Source organism: Sus scrofa, chromosome 2 (assembly GCF_000003025.6).
Source record: "Sus scrofa isolate TJ Tabasco breed Duroc chromosome 2, Sscrofa11.1, whole genome shotgun sequence".
Taxonomy (NCBI): Eukaryota; Metazoa; Chordata; class Mammalia; order Artiodactyla; family Suidae; genus Sus; species Sus scrofa.
Genome location: NC_010444.4, coordinates 47,181,997 through 47,201,787, shown reverse-complemented (window position 1 = coordinate 47,201,787; position 19,791 = coordinate 47,181,997). Strand labels below are relative to the sequence as shown.

Genomic DNA, 19,791 nt, shown 5'->3' with positions numbered 1-19,791 from the left:
TGGTGTGGGAGCTTCTGATATGCTTGTTTGCAGTTCCCCCCTGGGAGTCTGGAGGCCCCAAATGAGTGATAACTGAGTGATGGAATATTTGCTAGGGGAAGGGGAATGCATTTTTTTAAGATAAGTTTTGATCCCGAGCAGAAGGGCTGTTTCCAGATGCCTATGTAATGCTGAGCAGTGAGGTGTGGGTGCAGATCTCCTTCCCTGTGGCCTTGCTGGGGCATCCTCAGTTAACTAGACCCCCCTAGTTGAACTTTTGCCTCTTGAAGGCGCTGCAGGGACTGTCTGCCTGTGTAGGAGTGTTTCTGATTCTCTCAGCCTGATGTCCACCATCTTTCCGCCATTTTTCCTGTTTTCATTGGATTGGTGCTGCTCCTAAGATTTTGTTTGAATGGAAGGGCTTTTGCCCAGTATAACTAGTTGGATAGATGACTATGTGTCTTCCCTTTTCCTAAATGGCTATAGCTTCCTTGGGGAAAGAGCTTTGTGTTTATCCAGTGTTGCAGTGTCCACTGAGACCTAGCATAGGGCTTGAACAGAATCCTGTTTTGTCTCCTCTGCCCACCGTGGCCCTGGTATCTACAGGACCAAGGCCATCCTCCTTCACCTGGCATTTCAGACCACTCAGCATCTAGTTCTAGACTAATCTTTATATTTTTTGTCTCCTTTGGCTCCCTTCCCTGAAAATATCCTCCTCTCCATCCACTCTGAGCTTCTTTCTCTTTGAATGGGTGATCCCTCTGCTGAAATGTTCTTTCTTTTTATTCCTGGCAAACTTCAAGCAGAATAGTATGGTGGGTTCTGGAGTAAGACCACCTGGGTTTGAATCCTGGTTCTCTTCCTATGTTTTTTTTTTTTTTTTTTTTTTTTTTTTTGCTTTTTAGGGCCACACTGGTGGCATATGGAAGTTTCCAAGCTAGGGGTCCAATTAGAGCTACAGCTGCCAGCCTACACTCCAGCCACAGCAACTCGAGATCCGAGCTGCATCTGTGACCTACACCACAACTCACAGCAACGCCAGATCCTGAACCCACTGGGTGAGGACAGGGATGGATCCGGCATCCTCATGGATCCTAGTCAGGTTCATTACCCGCTGAGCCACGACAGGAACTCTGGTTCTCTTCCTTTTGACCTATGAAACGAAACCATGGGCTTATTTACTTAGCTGCTTTGTGCCTCAGTTTTTCCATTTGTGAGTTGGGGATAATAATAATTCCTTCCTCTGATCTTTTGTGAACATTAAGAGCTGAAGCACATAAAGCACTTAAACCAGTGTATGGCACATCATAAGTACACAACAAATGTAAGCTGTTGTGAAGACGACAGTGGTAGTGCTGGTCATGGTGGTAATGATGATAATTACTAAAGACCTTCTCTGTGATGTCTTTTCCAGCCTAGCAGGTAGGATTAGCTTTTTCTCTGCTGGGCTCTAAATAGAATTAACCACATAGGGTTCTAGTTATTTATTCCACGAGCCTGAATTTACCTCTAGCCTCCATTTCTAGAAGACGGGAACTAAGTCTCAGCGATGAGAATGATGACATCTGCATGAATGTGTGCCAAACTGGTACCATGTGCTTTTTCTCTTACACAATTATTTTATTGAGATATAACTCACATGCCATACCATTTATCCTTTTCAAGTATACAATTCGATGGTTTCCCTATATTCACAAAGTTGGGCAACACCATCACTAATTCTAGAACATTTTATCCCCTTGTGGTTGCCAAGGGAGAGAGAGAGGGAGTGGGATAGATTGGGAGCTTGGGGTTAATAGACACAGACTCTTGCCTTTGGAATGGATTAGCAATGAGATCCTGCTGTGTAGCACTGGGAACTATGTCTAGTTACTTATGATAGAGCATGATAACGGGAGAAAAAAGAATGTATACATGTATGTGTGACTGGGTCATCATGCTGTACAGTAGAAAAAAAATAATGTATTGGGGAAATTAAAAAAAAAAAAGAAACCTCATACCTATTAACAATCACTGTCCAATCCTCTTGCCCCATGCCTTGCAACAACATATTTGCTTTCTGCCTCTTTGGATTTGCCTATTCTGGACATTTCATGTAAATGGAATTAAACAATATGTGTCCTTTTGTATCGAGTTTCGTTTGCTTAGCATAATGTTCTTGAGGTTCATTCATATATCAGCCCTTCCTTCCTTTTTATAGCTGAATACTATTCCATTGCATGAATATGGCACATTTTGTTTATCAATAATGGACATTTGAGTTATTTCTATATTTAGCTATTATGAATAATGCTTCAATGAATGTTAATATACACACTTCTGTGTGGAAATGTTTTTTTTTGTTTGTTTTTTGGGTTTTTTTTTTTTTGTCTTTTTAGGGCTGCACTTGCAGCACATGGAGGTTCCCAGATAGGGTCTAATCAGAGCTGCAGCCACTGGCCTACGCCACAGCCACAGCAATGCCAGATCCGAGCCGCGTCTGCAACCTATACCACAGCTCACGGCAATGCTGGATTCTTAACCCACTGAGCGAGGCCAGGGATCGAACCCACAACCTCATAGTTCCTAGTCAGATTTATTTCTGCTGCACCATGATGGGAACTCCCTGTGTGGAAATGTTTTAATTCTCTTGGATATATACCTAGGAGAATTGCTGGGTTATATGGTAACTGTATGTTTAATTTTTTTGAGGAACTGCCAAACTGTTCCTAAGCATCTGCCACCAGCAATGATTGAGGAGTCTGATTTCTCCACATCTTTACCCACACTTGTTTTTGTCTGTGGGTTTTTTTTTTTTTTTTTTTTGGCCTTTTTAGAGTCACAGGCGAGGCATATGGAAGTTCCCAGCTAGGGGCTGAATCGGACCTGCAGCTGCCAGCCTACGCCACAACCACAGCAATACCAGATCTGAGCCTTGTCTGCAACCTACACCACAGCTCATGCAATGCTGGATCCTTAACCCACTGGGGGAGGCCAGGGATTGAACTCATGTCCTCACAGATACCAGTCAGTTCCTTTTGTTTCACTGCACCAGAAGGACAACTCTTTGTCTTTTTGATGATAGCCATCCTAGCAGATAGGAAGTGGTATCTCACTGTGACTCTAATTTGCATTTCCTTGATGGCTAATGCTATTGAGCATCTTTTCATGTGCTTACTGGCCTTTTGTATGTCCCTGAAGAAACATCTATTCATGTCACCTGCCCCTTCTTTAATTGGGTTGTCTTTTTATTGTGGAGTTGTAAAATTCTTTACATATTTAGGATACATTTTAGTATCAAATATATGATTTGGCAAATATTTTCTCCTGTCTGTGGGTTGTCTTTTCTCTTTCTGGATAGTGGCCTTTGAAACATAAAAGTCTTTAATTTTGATAAAGTCTAATTTATCTCTTTCTTCTGTTGCTTGTACTTTTAGTGTCATAGCTAAGAAATCATTGCCTAATCCAAGAACATAAAGATGCACTAAGAACTTTTTAAAAGCAATCTTATTTCAATAACCCTGTGAAGAAAGAGTAGTAGACCCATTTCACAGATGAGGAAACTAAGAGGTTACGTGCCAAAGTTGGGATTTAAGCCCAGTTCAGTCTGACTCTGAACTTTCACACGTATCTCAACTGTGCCTCCCCCAAGTCCTTTCACCTCTACATCCCTCACAGGGTTTGGTACTGTGCCTCACGCACAGTAGGCCCACAGGTAAGGTACATGGTATAGGTGAATGGTGCGCCCTAACAGGTGTTTGGTTTGCACATACTGGTTGATTTGGGTGGATGGGAGTTTGCTCCTCGGTGGCTCTGCGGACTAGAGGTTTGTGTCTTCAAGGCTAGAGGACACTGAATGTCTTCCTCCTCTCTCACCTCCACAGTGTCTCATCATCGGGGGAGGACCATGTGGTTTGCGCACTGCCATTGAACTTGCCTACCTAGGGGCCAAAGTGGTCGTGGTGGAGAAGAGGGACACCTTCTCCCGGAACAACGTGCTGCACCTCTGGCCTTTCACCATCCATGACCTGCGGGGCCTCGGAGCCAAGAAGTTCTACGGGAAGTTCTGTGCCGGCTCCATCGACCACATCAGTGAGTGGAGCCCGTGGTGGCACCTGCCTGGGGAGGTGACTGATCCTGGGTGGGGCACAGTCCTCCACATCATGGAGTCCCCAGGATAGTTCATCTTGCAAGGATAGTTCATCTGGGGGCTCCACACACCCACCTGGCAGACCTTCAGTGAAGGGCCTTCTGCATGCCTTGTGCCAGGCCTTGTGTTTTGTCCCACTTGGCTGGAAGTGCCATGAGGCCAGGGACCGTGGCATGTCTTCTTCACCAGAGTATCACCGGGCCATGAAAGAGTGCTTGACACACGGGAGATGCTCAACAGACTCCTGTTGAAAGAGAGAGAGAGCGAGAGAGAAAGAAGAAAGAAAGATGGAAAACAGAGGTAGACTTAAGAGAGTCTGCACTCTCAGAGAACTCAGGTTTTGCCAATAATTAGACTTGCTAGAGGAGCTCAGAAGGAGCCACATAAAACAATTCAGTGAGCTAGGTTGTTGAGGGCCTCTTGGTTAGAATTCGGACCCTGTGTTGCCCATCCTTGGGAGCCATGGAGGGTTCCAGAACAGAGGAATGACACAATTGACAGATCCTGTACTGAGTTTCCTTGAGCTTTAAAAAGAATGAGAGTTCCTGCTGTGGTGCAGCGGGTTAAGAATCTGACTGCAGAAGGGAGTTCCCATTGTGGTGCAGTGGAAATGAATCTGACTAGGAACCATGAGGTTATGGGTTGGATCCCTGGCCCTGCTCAGTGGGTTAAGGATCTGGCGTTGCTGTGGCTGTGGTGTAGGCCAGGAGCTGTAGCTCTGATTAGATCCCTGGCCTGGGAACCTCCATATGCTGTGGGTGTGGCCCGCCAAAAAAAGACAAAAAAAAAAAAAAAAAAAAAAAAAAAAAAGAATATGACTGCAGTGGCTTGCAGTCACTGTGGAGGCATGGGTTTCATCCCTGGCCCAGTGCAGTATATTAAAGGATCTGTCTGGTTTTGCTGCAACTGCAGCATAGGTTGCAGCTGGAGCTCAATCCCTGGCTTGGGTATGTCCATATGCTGCAGGTGTGGCCATTAAAAGAAATTAAAAAATCAAAAATTAAATTTTAAAAAATAAGTAGAGAGAGAGGCCACTGTGACAGGGATTCATCCAGAAAAGGAGGGTACTTGGGAAGGTGGATTTTAGGTCCCATGGCCATCCTGGAATGCTTAGGTAACCAGGTGACTATCAAGGCCTCCTGCTCTGATGTTAATTAGGCATGGGTCTCTCTTATTTTGCTTTTTAGGGCTGCACCCACAGCATATGGAGGTTCCCAGGCTAGGAGTCAAATAGGAGCTACAGCTCCCAGCCTATGCCATAGCCACAGCAACATGGGACCCAGCGACATCTGTGACCTGCACCGCAGCTCACAGCAACACCAGTTCCTTACCCCACTGAGCAAGGCCAGGAATCGAACCTGCAACCTCATGGTTCCTAGTCGGATTCGTTTCCACTGCACCACAATGGGACCTCCAAGGCATGGGTCTCTTGGATGGCCTTCAGGCAAGGTCTCTGCCGATGGCTTTGGGAGAACAGCCTCCCTCTTCATGCTTTCCAGGGAAGGGGACTTTAGCTATTTCATATACAGCAATAGTGACCTATGAAAGGCCTGGAAGTTAGTACTGTGGGGAGAGTTCAAGGGTTTGAATATGTTCTGGGTCTAAAATCTATCTTGTACATGTTCTGTGTGACTTAGATCAAATTCCTTACTTTCCTCCAGCCCCCCTTTTGTCTCCCCTAAGATTGATGCCTGCCTACCCGGAGGGCTGAGAGGGTTAAATGAGGTCAAGTGTGAAATGTGCTTATCACTATGCCTGGCATGTCGTAGGTACTCAGGTCTGCCTTGCATCCAGTGGGGTCCACTAAGCAAGGAGCAGCCAGGGGTCCCAAACCAGAACTCAGAGCTGCCCTCTCACCCAGTGTGTGGCAGGAGAACCCTAAGAGCTATGCTCTCATGAGGACAAGACCTGATAGGAAAAGGGTGTGGGGTTGGGGCAGGAACAACTGGAGAAAATGATCTGCCATATGGGGTGTAATTGAGTCAGACACAGGAGAACTTAGCAGCAGTGGCCCAGAGTTTATTCCCACTCTAGGAAGAGGAAATTCCAGGAGTCCATTGGAAAGAAGTTTAGATTTGCCCAGAAAGCTGCAGTGTCAGCTTTCTGGATAGTCCTTACCACCCTCGGAAGAATATATGTCAGTTGCCAATTTAGAATGACAACCCTAAGCACTACCTTCCCATGAAGCCTTCCTGAGAAGCAGAGCTGGGCACCAGGAGCCCTTGGGAGGTCCCAGGGCTGTCAGGCTGCCTTCCTGGCCAGGAACCCCTTGCTGCCCCACTGACAGGGCTATGTAACCCTTAGTCCTTGGAAATATCTCAGGGTGCAGAAACACTGGCAGGACTCTGGAACTGAGATTCAAACATTCAGAGCAATCGTCATCAAGGGCAGCTCCGAAACCTGTGAGAAAGGAGGCAGGGAGAATTTTTTGAGTACCTGCTGTGTGCCCCAACCCAATAGACTAGGAACCTTGAACCGATGAAGAGAGGCCAGGCCTGTTTCCAGGCAGGAGACGGGTTGGATTCTGTAAGCTCCCGGATGACTGGCTTCCTTTCAGACCCACCGTGGTCTCCAGCCCCTCTGTGACCTGGTCCTCGGCAATGCTCAGCAGTGCTCCACTTGTTCTGTGTCGGCATCCTCTTCCAGCTCCCACCATGACTGTCCCAAGCCTCCACCACAGCCTCCTCCTTCTGAGCCGATGGCCTCACGCTGATGCTCTGGGGAAGCAAAGGCACTGGGGGCAGTGGCCATCCCCTCCCCTCTCCTTCCTCCTATACCCACCTCTCCCCAAGGATCCAACCCATTGACATCAGAGGCAGAGCTGGCTGCTTCCTCACCCACTCTGGCCCTCTTGGTTCCCTTCCCTCCTTTTCACCACCCCAACTCTTAGTCTTTCTGCTCCTTACCTCACACGGACCCTCCATCCTCTGAAATTGTCCATTTCTTTTCTTTATCTCAAAGTATTTCTCCCAGAAAGAGATGACATAGACCTTGCCTGTTCTTTCCACTCATGCCTCCTTCCATTGTAGTCTGATTGCTCCCTAGCCACCGAGCTAAAGAGATTCTCTCCAGAAGCTTCCCAACCCCCCAGTGCCCCGGCCTCCCATAGTCTTCATATTCTTTTTTTTTTTTTTTTTTTTTTGTCTTTTCTATGGCCACTCCTGCGGCATATGGAGATTCCCAGGCTAGGGGTCCAATTGAAGCTGTAGCCACCAGCCTATACCAGAGCCACAGCAACTCGGGATCCGAGCCGCGTCTGCAACCTCCACCACAGCTCACGGCAACGCTGGATCCTTAACCCACTGAGCGAGGCCAGAGATTGAACCCGCAACCTCATGGTTTCTAGTCGGATTCGTTAACCGCTGTGCCACGACAGGAACTCCAGTCTTCATATTCTTAATCTTTACGTGGGATCTGGTATTCTTGGTCTCTTGACCTTTAGGACTGCAGCTCAGGCCCTGTTCTGCCACCCCTACCAACCACCAGGCCCTGCCCCATTCTGATTACCCATATTCCCCCTGCTAGAGGGTGTTTTCCATATCTCCTGGGCCCAACATGGCACCTGGCACGTGGTAGGTGTTCAGTAAAGGAACGAAACCCTCAAAATATAGAGGGACCCACAGAACATTTGAAACTGTGTGCTCTGCAGAAATGTATTTGGAGGCATCTCTTTTTGTGCTTAATGGCAGAAACAAAATGACAAGGAGTCACTCATTGGGGGAATTTAGGAGAGTGGGTAGGAGGTGGAAAACCATGAAACCAGCTTTATGGGGAGAATTCCCTACCCTACACCTTACTCTGAATGGCTAGAGCTTAGGTAGAGTCCCCAAAGGAAGAGCTGTTTGATCTCTAACTTTACACATTGGCCCTTTAGTGTCTCTCTCTTTCTCCCTCTCCCCCTGTCTCCCTTTCTCTCTCCCTCTTTACTCCTATATCCATCTTCATCTCATCAAACCCACAGCCCAGCTCTGCAAGAGAGAGAGCTACCATCATTATAACATTGCCTAACAGCTAGAGCAGTCTTGAATCAGGCAGATCTGTGTCCACATTCCAGTTTTGCTCTTATGTGAGCTTGAACAAGTCCCTTAGTCTCATTGAGCCTCCATTTTTCATCTCTAAGATGAGAATAATTATCCCAAAGGACCACTGTAAGGGTTAAATGAGAGCCCAGATTGCTTGGTGCATTAGTGTTCAATAATGATTGTTACTGGTACTGGCGTACCTTGGAGAAATTGTGGGTTTGGTTCCAGATCACAATAATAAAGCATGTGACATGAATTACCTACAGTGCATAAAAAAGTGATGTTTTTACTGTACTGTAGTCTAGTTAATGTATATGTGTAATAGAATTATGCCTCAAAAACAATATATGTGCCTTAATTTAAAAAGACTTTATTGTTAGACTTGTCCAACTATAACACAGAGACAGAAAACGGACAAATGTTGTTGGAATATTGTACTGGTGGACTTGCCTGACACAGAGTTGCCACGGATCTTCAATTTGTAAAAAAAACGTAATATCTGAGAAGTGCAGTAAAGCCAAGCGTAATAACATGAGCCACGCCTGTGCTTTGCTATGCCCAGAGATCACTGAGCAGTGACTATATAGTGATCTGTATGTAAGAGGCACTCAGACATTGACTGACGGTTCATCTCTTCCCCCTTCCTTTCTAACAGGTATTCGTCAGTTGCAGCTGATTCTGTTCAAGGTGGCCTTGCTATTGGGGTGGAAATCCATGTGAACGTGGAGTTTGTGAAGGTTCTAGAGCCTCCTGAAGATCAGGAAAATCAAAGTACAGTATAATTTTTCTTTGGGTCCAAAACTCAGATATTGCAAAATGGAAATCACATTTGTAGCTTTCAGAGGTTGTTTCTATAAGAGTTATGTTTACTGGGAGCTGTTTGACATAATCCATCAAACGGTAGTGTACCTTTCGGACCACTGCTGACACTTTAGGTTTGCTCTTTGCCCCCAGGGGATTTATTAAGTCGTTAAACCTGGGTGTTCCCATTGTGGCTCAGAAGTTAACGAACCCGACTAGCATCCATGAGCATGTGAGTTCGATCCCTGACCTCGCTCAGTGGGTTAAGGATCTTGCATAGCCATGAGCTGTGATGTAGGTCGCCAACAGGGCTCGGATCCCATGTTGCTGTGGCTGTGGCATAGGCTGGCAGCTGCGGCTCCACTATGACCCCTAGACTGGGAACTTCCCCATGCTGTGGGTATAGCCCTAAAAAGATAAAAAAAAAAAAAAAAAGTCACGAAACCTGTAATTTGGTAACCCCTGTCGCTAAGGAGGTGGTACTTTGACAAATGAAGTCTAAGTAGTAAGCAGAAAAGAAGACATAGACTTGGCTGTCTGATAAAGTTCATCTGCATGCTCTTCAAGCCATATGTGTACACACATGGGTATGTGAATACAGTTTTTGTACCCATAAAATATTTTGAAGTCCAGTAAGGTGAAGTTTTTAGAGCACACATGAAACAAATGTTGAAATAGTATTTGGTAGGTACTCTTTTTAAGATTTACTGAAGAAGAATTTACAAACTGCAAAATTCACCTATTCTAGAGTTCCTGTCACGGCGCAGTGGTTAACGAATCCGACTAGGAACCACGAGGTTGCGGGTTCAATCCCTGCCCTTGCTCAGTGGGTTAACGATCCGTCATTGCCGTGAGCTGTGGTGTAGGTTGCAGACGAGGCTCGGATCCTGCGTTGCTGTGGCTCTGGCATAGGCTGGTGGCTACAGCTCCGATTCGACCCCTAGCCTGGGAACCTCCATATGCCGCGGGAGTGGCCCAAGAAACTCTGATCCCTCCTGTCCCCTGCCCAGAATATTGAGGATTTAGGTGAGATCTCTGTTGGCTTTTGTGGCAGGAGACCATCTGTAATTTAACTTTGAGACCTGTGTGCTCTTTTTTTTCTTCTTTTCTTTTTGGGGCCGCATCCATGGCATATGGAGGTTCCCAGGCTAGGGGTCTAATCAGAGCTGTAGCTGCCGGCCTACACCACAGTCACAGCAATGCCAGATCTGAGCCACATCTGCGACCTACACCACAGCTCAGGGCAACGCCGGATCGTTAACCCACTGAGCAAGGCCAGGGATTGAACCCGCCAGCTCATGGTTCCTAGTCGGATTTGTTTCCACTGTGCCACGGTGGGAACCCCGAGACCTGTGTACCCTTAACCTTTCCTAGACCCCTAGTGGATGATAAATCCTAGTTAGGGGTAACCAGCAAGATTTCACCTGAAAATGTTTTCATAAGGACTGTGTATTGCCCTCACAGAATATCTGGAGCGTAATAAAATAGTCATTCAAACTGGTTTCATTACATCCTGCACCTCCTTTCGGGTCTGTTTAGCAACCAGAGGGCACTGAGGAATGTGGTGGATCCAAAGAGAACGTGGGGGCATCTGTTGAGATAAATAAGGTATAATTGAAACAGGTTGGAGAATCACTGAGGATAGACTCCCAGCCTTTATAGAAATCAGTAAAGCCAGGCATGGAGTTGGCATTGCTGGTGTACCGTGTCCTGGACTGAACTGAAACTAAAGCCAGAAGGACTCCAGATTCAAGTGTGACTTGGGACAGCTGAGTTCTTTCCTCTGGGGTTTCTGGTGTCTATACCCGGTGGCGTTGGCCATTCCTCACGACCGACACAGGGGACATATGATCACTGTGTCCTCCCACCTCCCACTGCAAACACATCTCATTTTCCTGTCCTGGCAGAAATTGGCTGGCGAGCAGAGTTTCTCCCTGCAGACCACTCTCTATCGGAGTTCGAGTTTGATGTCATCATTGGTGCCGATGGCCGCAGGAACACCCTGGAAGGTGAAAACTCTTTTTTTTTGCCTTGGGGCTGAAGATGGGGCCAGGAGTAGGAGGGGGTGCTTCAGGAAGCGGGTGGAGAAGTAGGATGAGATGGCAGGTCCCAAAGCTGGATGGGATCTTGATAGAAAGGCAGATCACTCTGCCATGCCTAAGGCCAAGTATTTAGAGAACAGCCATTTAATGCTTGCTGAACCTCTGTTTTCTCAACTCTAAATGTGGATGATAGAACTCCTCAGAACATTCTATAAGGGCTAGGAAAAGGACTCATATGTATAAATGCTTCATAAAGATACAGTGCTTTGGAAATTAAAAGAGACAAATCAGCATACATTTATTGAGCACCTGCCTGTGTGCAAGCCATGGTGCTAAGCACTTTTCATACCTACTTCTTCCAACTAAGCCATTTTTATACTATTAATAATATTCGTTTATTGTGAAATAGAAAATTCTAGAAGGAGGACTCCATCTCTTCTCACAACTTTTAAGCACAGTCACCCCTGGGCAGTAAGGTAAATTTTGCCCACACTGTCAAGGTACACAACCATGCTTCTCTGAGTTTGAAATTTGCAAGCATACCCTGTTTGGCGGGACGAATCTACTCAGGTTGAGAGAGGATCCCCATAGCCAGGAAATGCCTTCAATCCCCTCCACCCCAGCCCCAAGGTTCATTGACACACAGGTTGTACTAATTGGCACCAAATGTACTCATTTGAGATTCCAAGTTGAGGACAAAGAGGGTCCCCCATGGCCCCATGGCCTCTCTTGGGCTGGGGACAAGTCTGCTTTTCGAGCTTGCCCTGCTCAAGGGCTCCGGGCTTCAAGTGTCTGCACCTTCTCTGAGATCATCGCCCCCTCCCTGAACTAAGTTTGTTCTCAGAGGACTCAAGATGCAGAATCTACCCGGCCAAGGCCCTTCCCACCTGCTATGCCCCCGGTGCTCCTCTCCTCCTACTTCACTTCTGTACCCACTCCCTGCCCCCGGCAGTCAATAGCCAATATTGAACAAAGCTTTTAAGCTGCCAGCATGGATGAGGTGCTGTTAAGAGTTCACGAGCCCATTCTGATGGTTTGTGAAAACTGTTCAGTCTGCAGATAAAAATCTTGGCTTGAAGATGGTTTGGTATTTTGTGAACATGAAAAAAAGGGCAGGGAGGGGGAGAATCACTGGAGCAATGTAGGATCAGGTACGCAGACCGGAGCAGGGTTCTCAATTGGCACTTTGGCCTTTGGGGCCAGATCATCCTTTGTCGTGGGGGCTGTCCTGTGCATTGTAGGATGCTGAGCAGCACCACTGCCCCCACCCAGCAGCACCCTCACTTATGTCAACCTGAAAGGTCTCCACACATGGTCGAATGCCCCCTGGGGGGCAAAACCCTCCCCAGTTAAGAAATGCTAGAGACAAATGGCCTTTTGGACATTTTCCACAAAGGTCTCATGAAGAACTAAAATGAGGGCGTGTTGAATAGAAACTCAAGGGTTTTTAGGTCAAAGGGATTTTTGACAAAAACGCTTGGGAATTACTATGAGGTTAGAGTGAATGGTAAGCAAATGTGAGGGGGGACTCCCACGGTGCGGAAGACAAGGGTTTTGTCTGCTAGCAAGACACATGCCTTGAGTTAAGCAAAATGAAGGCAGTCCCTGGTTAGAGGGGATGTTCAGAACTACAGGAAAAGACAGATGCTCAAAAGAAAGGGGATTAGGAGGAGATGGTCCACTGAAATGGGACCACATGCTTGTGATCCTCTGTATGATCGCCCGTGATATTGCGATTTATAATAAGGCAAATATATTGGGCCCCTGTCCCCTTTCTGGCACCAAGTTCCCCAAACCCTTGGAATTTCCTGAGCAATGAGAGCAATCAGTGCCTCTTTTGTTAGGATATTTCATTTCACCTCTTGTCTGTAGTTCCTGACATCAATTCAGAGCCACCAGGTGAAATGGTTGTCTTGTTATTCATGACAAACTCCTTTCCCCTACAGCTGAGTCATGTTAATGAAGTGGCTTTTGTAAAGCGCCTGAGAATGGGAGGGGACTGGTCGCCAGGGAAGCCAAACAAGTGATTAGAAGGCTTGACCTTTCAGGGGTTCACAACCCGACTAGGAACCATGAGGTTGTGGGTTCGATTCCTGGCCTTACTCAGTGGGTTCAGGATCCCGAGTGGCTGTGGCTATGGTGTAGGCCAGCAGCTACAGCTCCGATGCCCCTTAGCCTGGGAACCTCTATACTGCCCTAAAAAGACACCCCCCTCCCCCCGCCCCCAGAAAAAAACCCAGCGTTTAGAACTTTTAGCCCCACCCCCTGACCTGCTGGGATGGGAGAGGGGCTGGAGATTGAGTTCAGTCACCAATGGCCAGTGATTTAATTAATGAGTCCTTCAAGCAAACACAGAGGGGAAATAGCATGCCTGGAAAGGCCATGGAAGCCATATACCTAAGTACCCCTTCCATCTGGCGGTTTCCAAGTTGTTCAGTAAGATGTTTCTCTGAATTCTGTAAAGTCTCTCTAGAAAGTTAGTTGAACCCAAGGGGGTGGGGGCGGTCCTTGAACCTCCAATCTATAGCTGGTTGGTCAGAAGCCCAGGTGACAACATGAGCTTATGATTGGCATCTGAAGTGGGGAGCCAGATCCCTGTGGGATCTGTGGCTGTCTCCAGGTAGATGGTGTCAAAATTCGATTAAATTATAGGACACCCAGCTGCTGTCCTAGAATTGCCTGTTGCTGTGGGAGTGGGAGGACCCACTGTCCCTGGGTACAGAATTCTTACTGCCATTAAAAAGTGACTTCAATGTATACCATTGAAAACTTTAAGAACCCTAAGGAATCATTAATTACAAGTTAGAATTCCGTCTTGTCAAAATACTTTTATTGAGTGTACTAAATGCCCGTTACTGGAGATAGAAAATTTGTTAAAAATCTCTGTTTCAGGAGTTCCCATTGTGACTCAGTGGTAAGAACCCGACTAATATACATGAGAATGCAGGTTCGATCCCTGGCCTCGCTCAGTGGGTTAAGGGTCCTGTGTAGCTGTGGCTGTGTTTAGGCCAGCAGCTGCAGCTCCAATTTGACCCCTAGCTTGGGAAATTCCATATGCTGCAGGTGTGGCCCTAAAAAGACAAAAAATAAAAAGTAAAAAATAAAAATAAATTAGCTTAAAAAAGATCTGTTCCTTAGGAATTCTTTCCTACTTTTCAAAGTGGGCGGGAGGACATGAAAAATGCTCACAAAGTGGTTTTAAACCGTGTAAGTTTTAAGTGCCTGAGCCTCTGGTCCATCCCACTCCCTCCCCCTTGCCCTCCCCCTAAGCAATCACAAATCTATTCTCCAAGTCCATGATTTTCTTTTCTGTGGAAATGTTTCATTTGTGCCATATATTGGATTCTAGATATAAGTGATATCATATGGTATTTGTCTTTCTCTTTGGGCATGATAACGGAAGAAAAAAGAATGAATACATGCATGTGTAACTGGGTCACCACGCTGTACAGTAGAAAAAAAATTGTATTGGGGAAATAACAATTTAAAAAATAAAATAGGATTCCCGTCGTGGCGCACTAGTTAACGAATCCGACTAGGAACCATGAGATTGTGGGTTTGGTCCCTGCCCTTGCTCAGTGGGTTAAGGATCTGGCGTTGCCGTGAGCTGTGGTGTAGGTTGCAGACGCGGCTCAGATCCCACGTTGCTGTGACTCTGGCGTAGGCCGGGGGCTACAGCTCCGATTGGCCCTCTAGCCTGGGAACGTCCATATGCCGCGGGAGCAGCCCAAAGAAATAGCAAAAAGACAAAAAAAAAAAAAATAATAATAATAAATAAATCAATAAAAATAAAAAATAAAGGAAAACAAAAAGTTTAAAATGCCCATGGGTCTTTCAACTACCCAGAAGCAATGCCGAACACATCTCCTAAAGGCTGGCCTTATGATTGTTGGAGAAGTGCACTTTAGCCTTTTGTTTGTGGCAGCTTAGCCAGGATTATTGGTGCGCAAAATTTCAGAAAAGGAAAAAGTCCCACTGACTTAGGCCTCGGACGGGTTTCTTCCTCAGATACAAACCTTGGTCCTGCCACTCTTCTCTAGAGATCCAAGAGTCTGGCTTCACTGGCCTGTGGGCCATCTGAGAAGAGCTCTCTCAGTCATCTTTTTCAGTTTTCACACCAAACCAGAAGAAAGACCCACGTTTCCCCTCTTCCTCACACAGGGTTCAGAAGAAAAGAATTCCGTGGGAAGCTGGCTATTGCAATCACCGCCAACTTCATAAACAGAAACAGCACAGCTGAGGCCAAGGTGGAAGAGATTAGTGGCGTGGCTTTCATCTTCAATCAGAAGTTTTTTCAGGACCTTAAAGAAGAAACAGGTGGGACCTTCACCTTTTCCAAACTTGGCCACAAATTGGGCCATTGTCCCTGCTTCTCTGAAATGCACAGGGGGGCAGCTGGCTTTCCCAGCTCTTGGGACTTGGAAACTCATTCTGATAATGTGGAAGCAGGGATTCCTCTTTACGGTAATAATGAACAGAATTCCTTCAGGGACAAGAGAGAGTCTTGAAGGGAAGTTCTAGATGTAGTACATGAAAGTAGATAAACATGGAGTTCCCATCCTGGCTCAGTAGTTAACAAATCTGACTAGTATCCGTGAGGACATGGGTTCGATCCCTGGCCTCGCACAGTGGGTTAAGGAGCTGGCGGCGTTGCCATGAGCTGTGGTGTAGGTTGCAGACCCAGCTCAGAACGCGTGTAGCTGTGGCTGTGGCATAGGCAGGCAGTTCGGATTAGACCCCTAGCCTGGGAATGTCCCGGGTGTGGCCCTAAAAAGACCAAAAAAAAAAAAAAAAAAAAAAAAAAAAAAAAACATGTATTTACTCGGGAGACATTTACTGAGTGCCTGTTGAATGCTCAATATCATGGGATACAAAGTCCAGTTGACACAGTCCCCTCCCAACAGTGGCTCCTTGACCAGGGAGGGACAGCCACATAAACCATCCTAATGCAGGCTGGTAGGTCCATGCCCAAGGTCAGTGTGAGGGTCACGAAGCGCTCTGAGGGGGAGCCAGTAACCTCTGGGTGCTCCCTGAAGAAGCATAGGTACTTTTTTCAGTGGGCCAGTTGTCCTTCCCCCAAGGGATGTCCGGGGATGCTAGGGAGGGAGTGGAGCGACACTCACACAGGGGCATCCGTTGTCCCCCAGCTGCAGTCTTGAGGAAAGAGAGGATGCATTCATTTACTCAGTAACTATTTATTGAATGTTTACTATGTGCCAAATGCTATTCAAGGATGTGAGATAAAGCAATGGACAAAAACAAGCAAAACCCCTCTCTTGGAGCTTATTTTCTATCAGGAGAGGAGTCCATCATGAATCAGAAAAGAAGTTCCCATTGTGGCTCAGCAGGTTAAGAACCCAACACAGTGTCCGTGAAGATGCAAGTTTGATCCCGGGCCTCGCTCAGTGGGTTTAAGGATCCAGTGTTGCTGTAAGCTGTGGTGCAGTCGGAGATAACAGCTTGAATCTGGTGTGGCTGTGGCCAGCAGCTGTAGCCCTGATTAGACCCCTAGCCTGGGAACCCCCATATGCCGAGGGTGTAGCCCTAAAATGACATAAATAAATAAATAAATAAATAAAATTCTCCTTGAAAAGGAAGTGTAACAATTTTAAATAAAATTTTCTACTAAAAATAAATCATTAACACTCAGCACCACCTTGCAGGGGAATAGTCTTCATTTTCACATAGTTCTTTTCTGTGATTTTCTGCCAGCATCCTTACTTTTTATTTGGCTAGGGCTTTCATCATAGTGTCAATACTCTGTGATTCCGCTTTCCTCACTGAGCATCAGATTTGAAATATTGTCCTTTGTGCCTAGTCTTCCTGATGGTTGGGCTTGGCAGAACAGTCCATGAAGGACATGTCTTGTCTCTGCTGAAGCATCTAAACCAGGGGTTGGCAAACCATGGCCTGCCATGTGTTTTTGTGCTGCCTTCAAGCTAAGAATGGTTTTAATATTTTTGAACGGCTCCAGAAAAATCAAAAGAATATTTTGTGACAAATTGAAAATTCTATGAAATTCAAGTTCCAGTGTCTGTGAATACAGGTTTACTGGAATGCAGCCAGGCTGGTGTTTACCGTGGTGCCTGTGGCTGCTCCACTATGAGGTCTTGTGACACAGACCGGATGGGCCACAAAGCCCAAATATTTACTCTTTGGCCCTTTATGGAAAAAGCTTGTGGACCTCTGATTTAAACCTTTCAGTTATTTACTGTTACCAATAAAACTGCTTCTGTTGGGTTATTTCCATAAGAGAGTTTTCTAGAAAGGGGATTAGTTATTGAGCCAGATTCTGCCTCTCACTGGCCCCAGTGATGTGTGTCCACTGCATGGCCCTCTGAGTGTCACCAGGGTGGCATTATTCTACTTTAAAAAAAAAAAAAAGAGTGGGGGGAAAAATGTAATTGTAATGTATACATGTAAGGATAACCTGACCCCCTTGCTGTACAGTGGGAAAATAAAAAAAATTATAAAAAAAAAAAGAAAGTATTTCCTTTCAGCATATTATGTCATTTTGAATGATTTAGGAGTTCTCTAGCCCCCCCCCACCTAAAAAAACAGGAAAATAAATGCTTAAATAAACCACCAAATACAAATTATGACAGGACATTGTGTGTGTTTTTCCGAATGTTTCAATGAGCTTCCTTTTTCACTTTGCTGTGGTCCTCACCTTTGCCATTGTTCAACAGCAATGTCCCTCACAGAGTGACAGTGATGAATTTCCTTGGATCTTCTGGGGGGCCCTCTGCCTTGATGGCTGTTTCCTATGTAACAGTAATAAAGGTGTTTCCATGGTTACCCCATATGCCTCTCTGGTAACGGCCGATAAGTTGCCTTTACCCTTCAAAAAAAAAAAGCCAAACCAGTAGTTCTCAAACTTGAGGGTGAATCAGAGTCACTTGTAAGGCTTGTTCAAGCACACATGGCTGGCCAGACCACTAGAGTTTCCCATTCAGTAGGTCTGGGGTCAGGCCCCCAATTTTTTTTTTTTTTTTTTTTTGGTCTTTTTAGGGCTGCACCTGTGGCATGTGGAAGTTCCCAGGCTAGGGGTCGAATCAGAGCTGCTGCTGCCAGCCTACACTACAGCCACAGCAACGTGGGATCCCAGCCACATCTTCGACCTACATCACAGCTCACAGCAATGCTGGATCCTTAACCCACTGAGCAAGGCCAGGGATGGAACCTGCATCCTCATGGATACTAGTAGGGTTCATTAACCACTGAGCTACGATGGGAACTCCTAGGACCCCATCATTTGCATTTCTAGGAAGTTCTCCAGTAATGCTTCTGCTGCTGGCTGGGGATCCGACTTTGAGAAATACTGCCTTAGCTCTCATCTACAGCATTGCTTTAAATGCAGAAACCTAGTCTATAAAGTGTTTTGCAATTGGTGAAAAGCCCAAAAAGATATAACCCAGTCCTCTAATTGAGTTGTTCCTACCAGGGTATGTGGGTTTTCGCACACAGCAGGAAGATGGTAGAAAAATGCTTTAGCAGTCTTTGGAGAAGTCCCACAGCTCTTTTGCATCTCTGGCCACATCGAAGCCACTGTGAATGGGACTTGGAATCCGACAGGCTGAGGTTCAGATCCTAATTCTGTCGCCACTTAGCTGCTATGCCACAGACAGCACTGTGCCTCCTTGCAGCATGTACTCAACTCTGACTCGAAATACTGGTCCACAGCCCTGAAGGGCCTTATGACTTTTAAAAGAAATAGTGGCTTAATCATATTGCAATACACTTATGTATCAAATCAACATGTTGTACACCTTAAACTTACACAATATTATATCTCCCTTTAAAAAGAAAAGGAGTAGGGAGTTCCTGTCCTGGCTCAGCGGAAACCAATCTGACGAGCATCCATGAGGACACAGGTTCAATCCCCGGCCTCGCTCAGTGGGTTAAGAACCCAGCGTTGCTGTGAGCCGTGGTGTAGCTTGCAGAATTGGCTTGGATCTGACGTTGCTGTGGCTGTAGTGTAGGCCAGTTCCACAGCTCTGATTCCACCTCTAGCCTGGAAACTTCCATATGCCTCAGGTGTGGCCCTAAAAAGACCAAAAAAAAAAAAAGGAAAGAAAAAAGAAAAGGAATCGTAACTTTGTGGGACTGTGAAAGCTAGCTATGTTGACTTGGGTGAGGTTTTATCTTTGCCCCACCAGTATGTCTGATAAACATGAATATGCTGCAGGTAAGTAATGAGACTTTTATCGAGGCAAAGCAGAGCTCTTGACACACAGAAGGCACCGAAGAAGTAATACTGAGCCCATCCACCTTCTCTTTTCAGGAATTGATCTTGAGAACATTGTTTACTACAAGGACTGCACCCACTATTTTGTCATGACCGCCAAGAAGCAGAGCTTGCTTGACAAAGGTGTCATCATTAATGTATGTATCTCCTGGCTGTGAGGTCCTGTCTTTCCCTTTGTGACCTGGGCTGGCAGCATCAGGGGGAACAGATGTCATCCTGCCAGAGACTGAGCAAGGACCAACCACCCCCCACCCCCCCACTTCCTTCTCCTTGGTGGTGCGTGTGTGTTGGGTGTGGGAGCCCACACGGACAAATTCAGGCAGAAGTGATTCTGCAGAGCTGGGCTGGGGGCAATGCTTAGAGCCTCAGCCAGGTGTTAGGGTGGGCTTTTTCCACTAAGAGACAAGCTGAGTCTTTACCTTCCACATCTCTCATTTATCCCTGCCGCCTTTGCTGCGGGTCACACATCACTCGGAGGCAAGATGGGGGCTTCTTGTCCTAGTGGGACACAGGCACTTTCCCTTGTGAACGTCACACTGCCACCCCGTTGTCACGGTGTGGGGGAAAGCT

At 46.3% G+C, this 19,791-nt stretch overlaps 1 protein-coding gene across 1 annotated transcript in view; it reads left to right on the top strand.

Annotated features, from left to right (window-relative positions):
* The window catches only part of MICAL2 (microtubule associated monooxygenase, calponin and LIM domain containing 2), a 259,613-nt gene that overhangs the window by 100,300 nt on the left and 139,522 nt on the right, over positions 1-19,791 (top strand). The window contains 6 exon segments of the mRNA XM_021083313.1: positions 3,843-4,050; positions 8,786-8,824; positions 8,827-8,901; positions 10,839-10,940; positions 15,135-15,290; positions 19,258-19,358. Of these exon segments, the coding sequence (XP_020938972.1) occupies positions 3,843-4,050; positions 8,786-8,824; positions 8,827-8,901; positions 10,839-10,940; positions 15,135-15,290; positions 19,258-19,358 (681 nt within the window).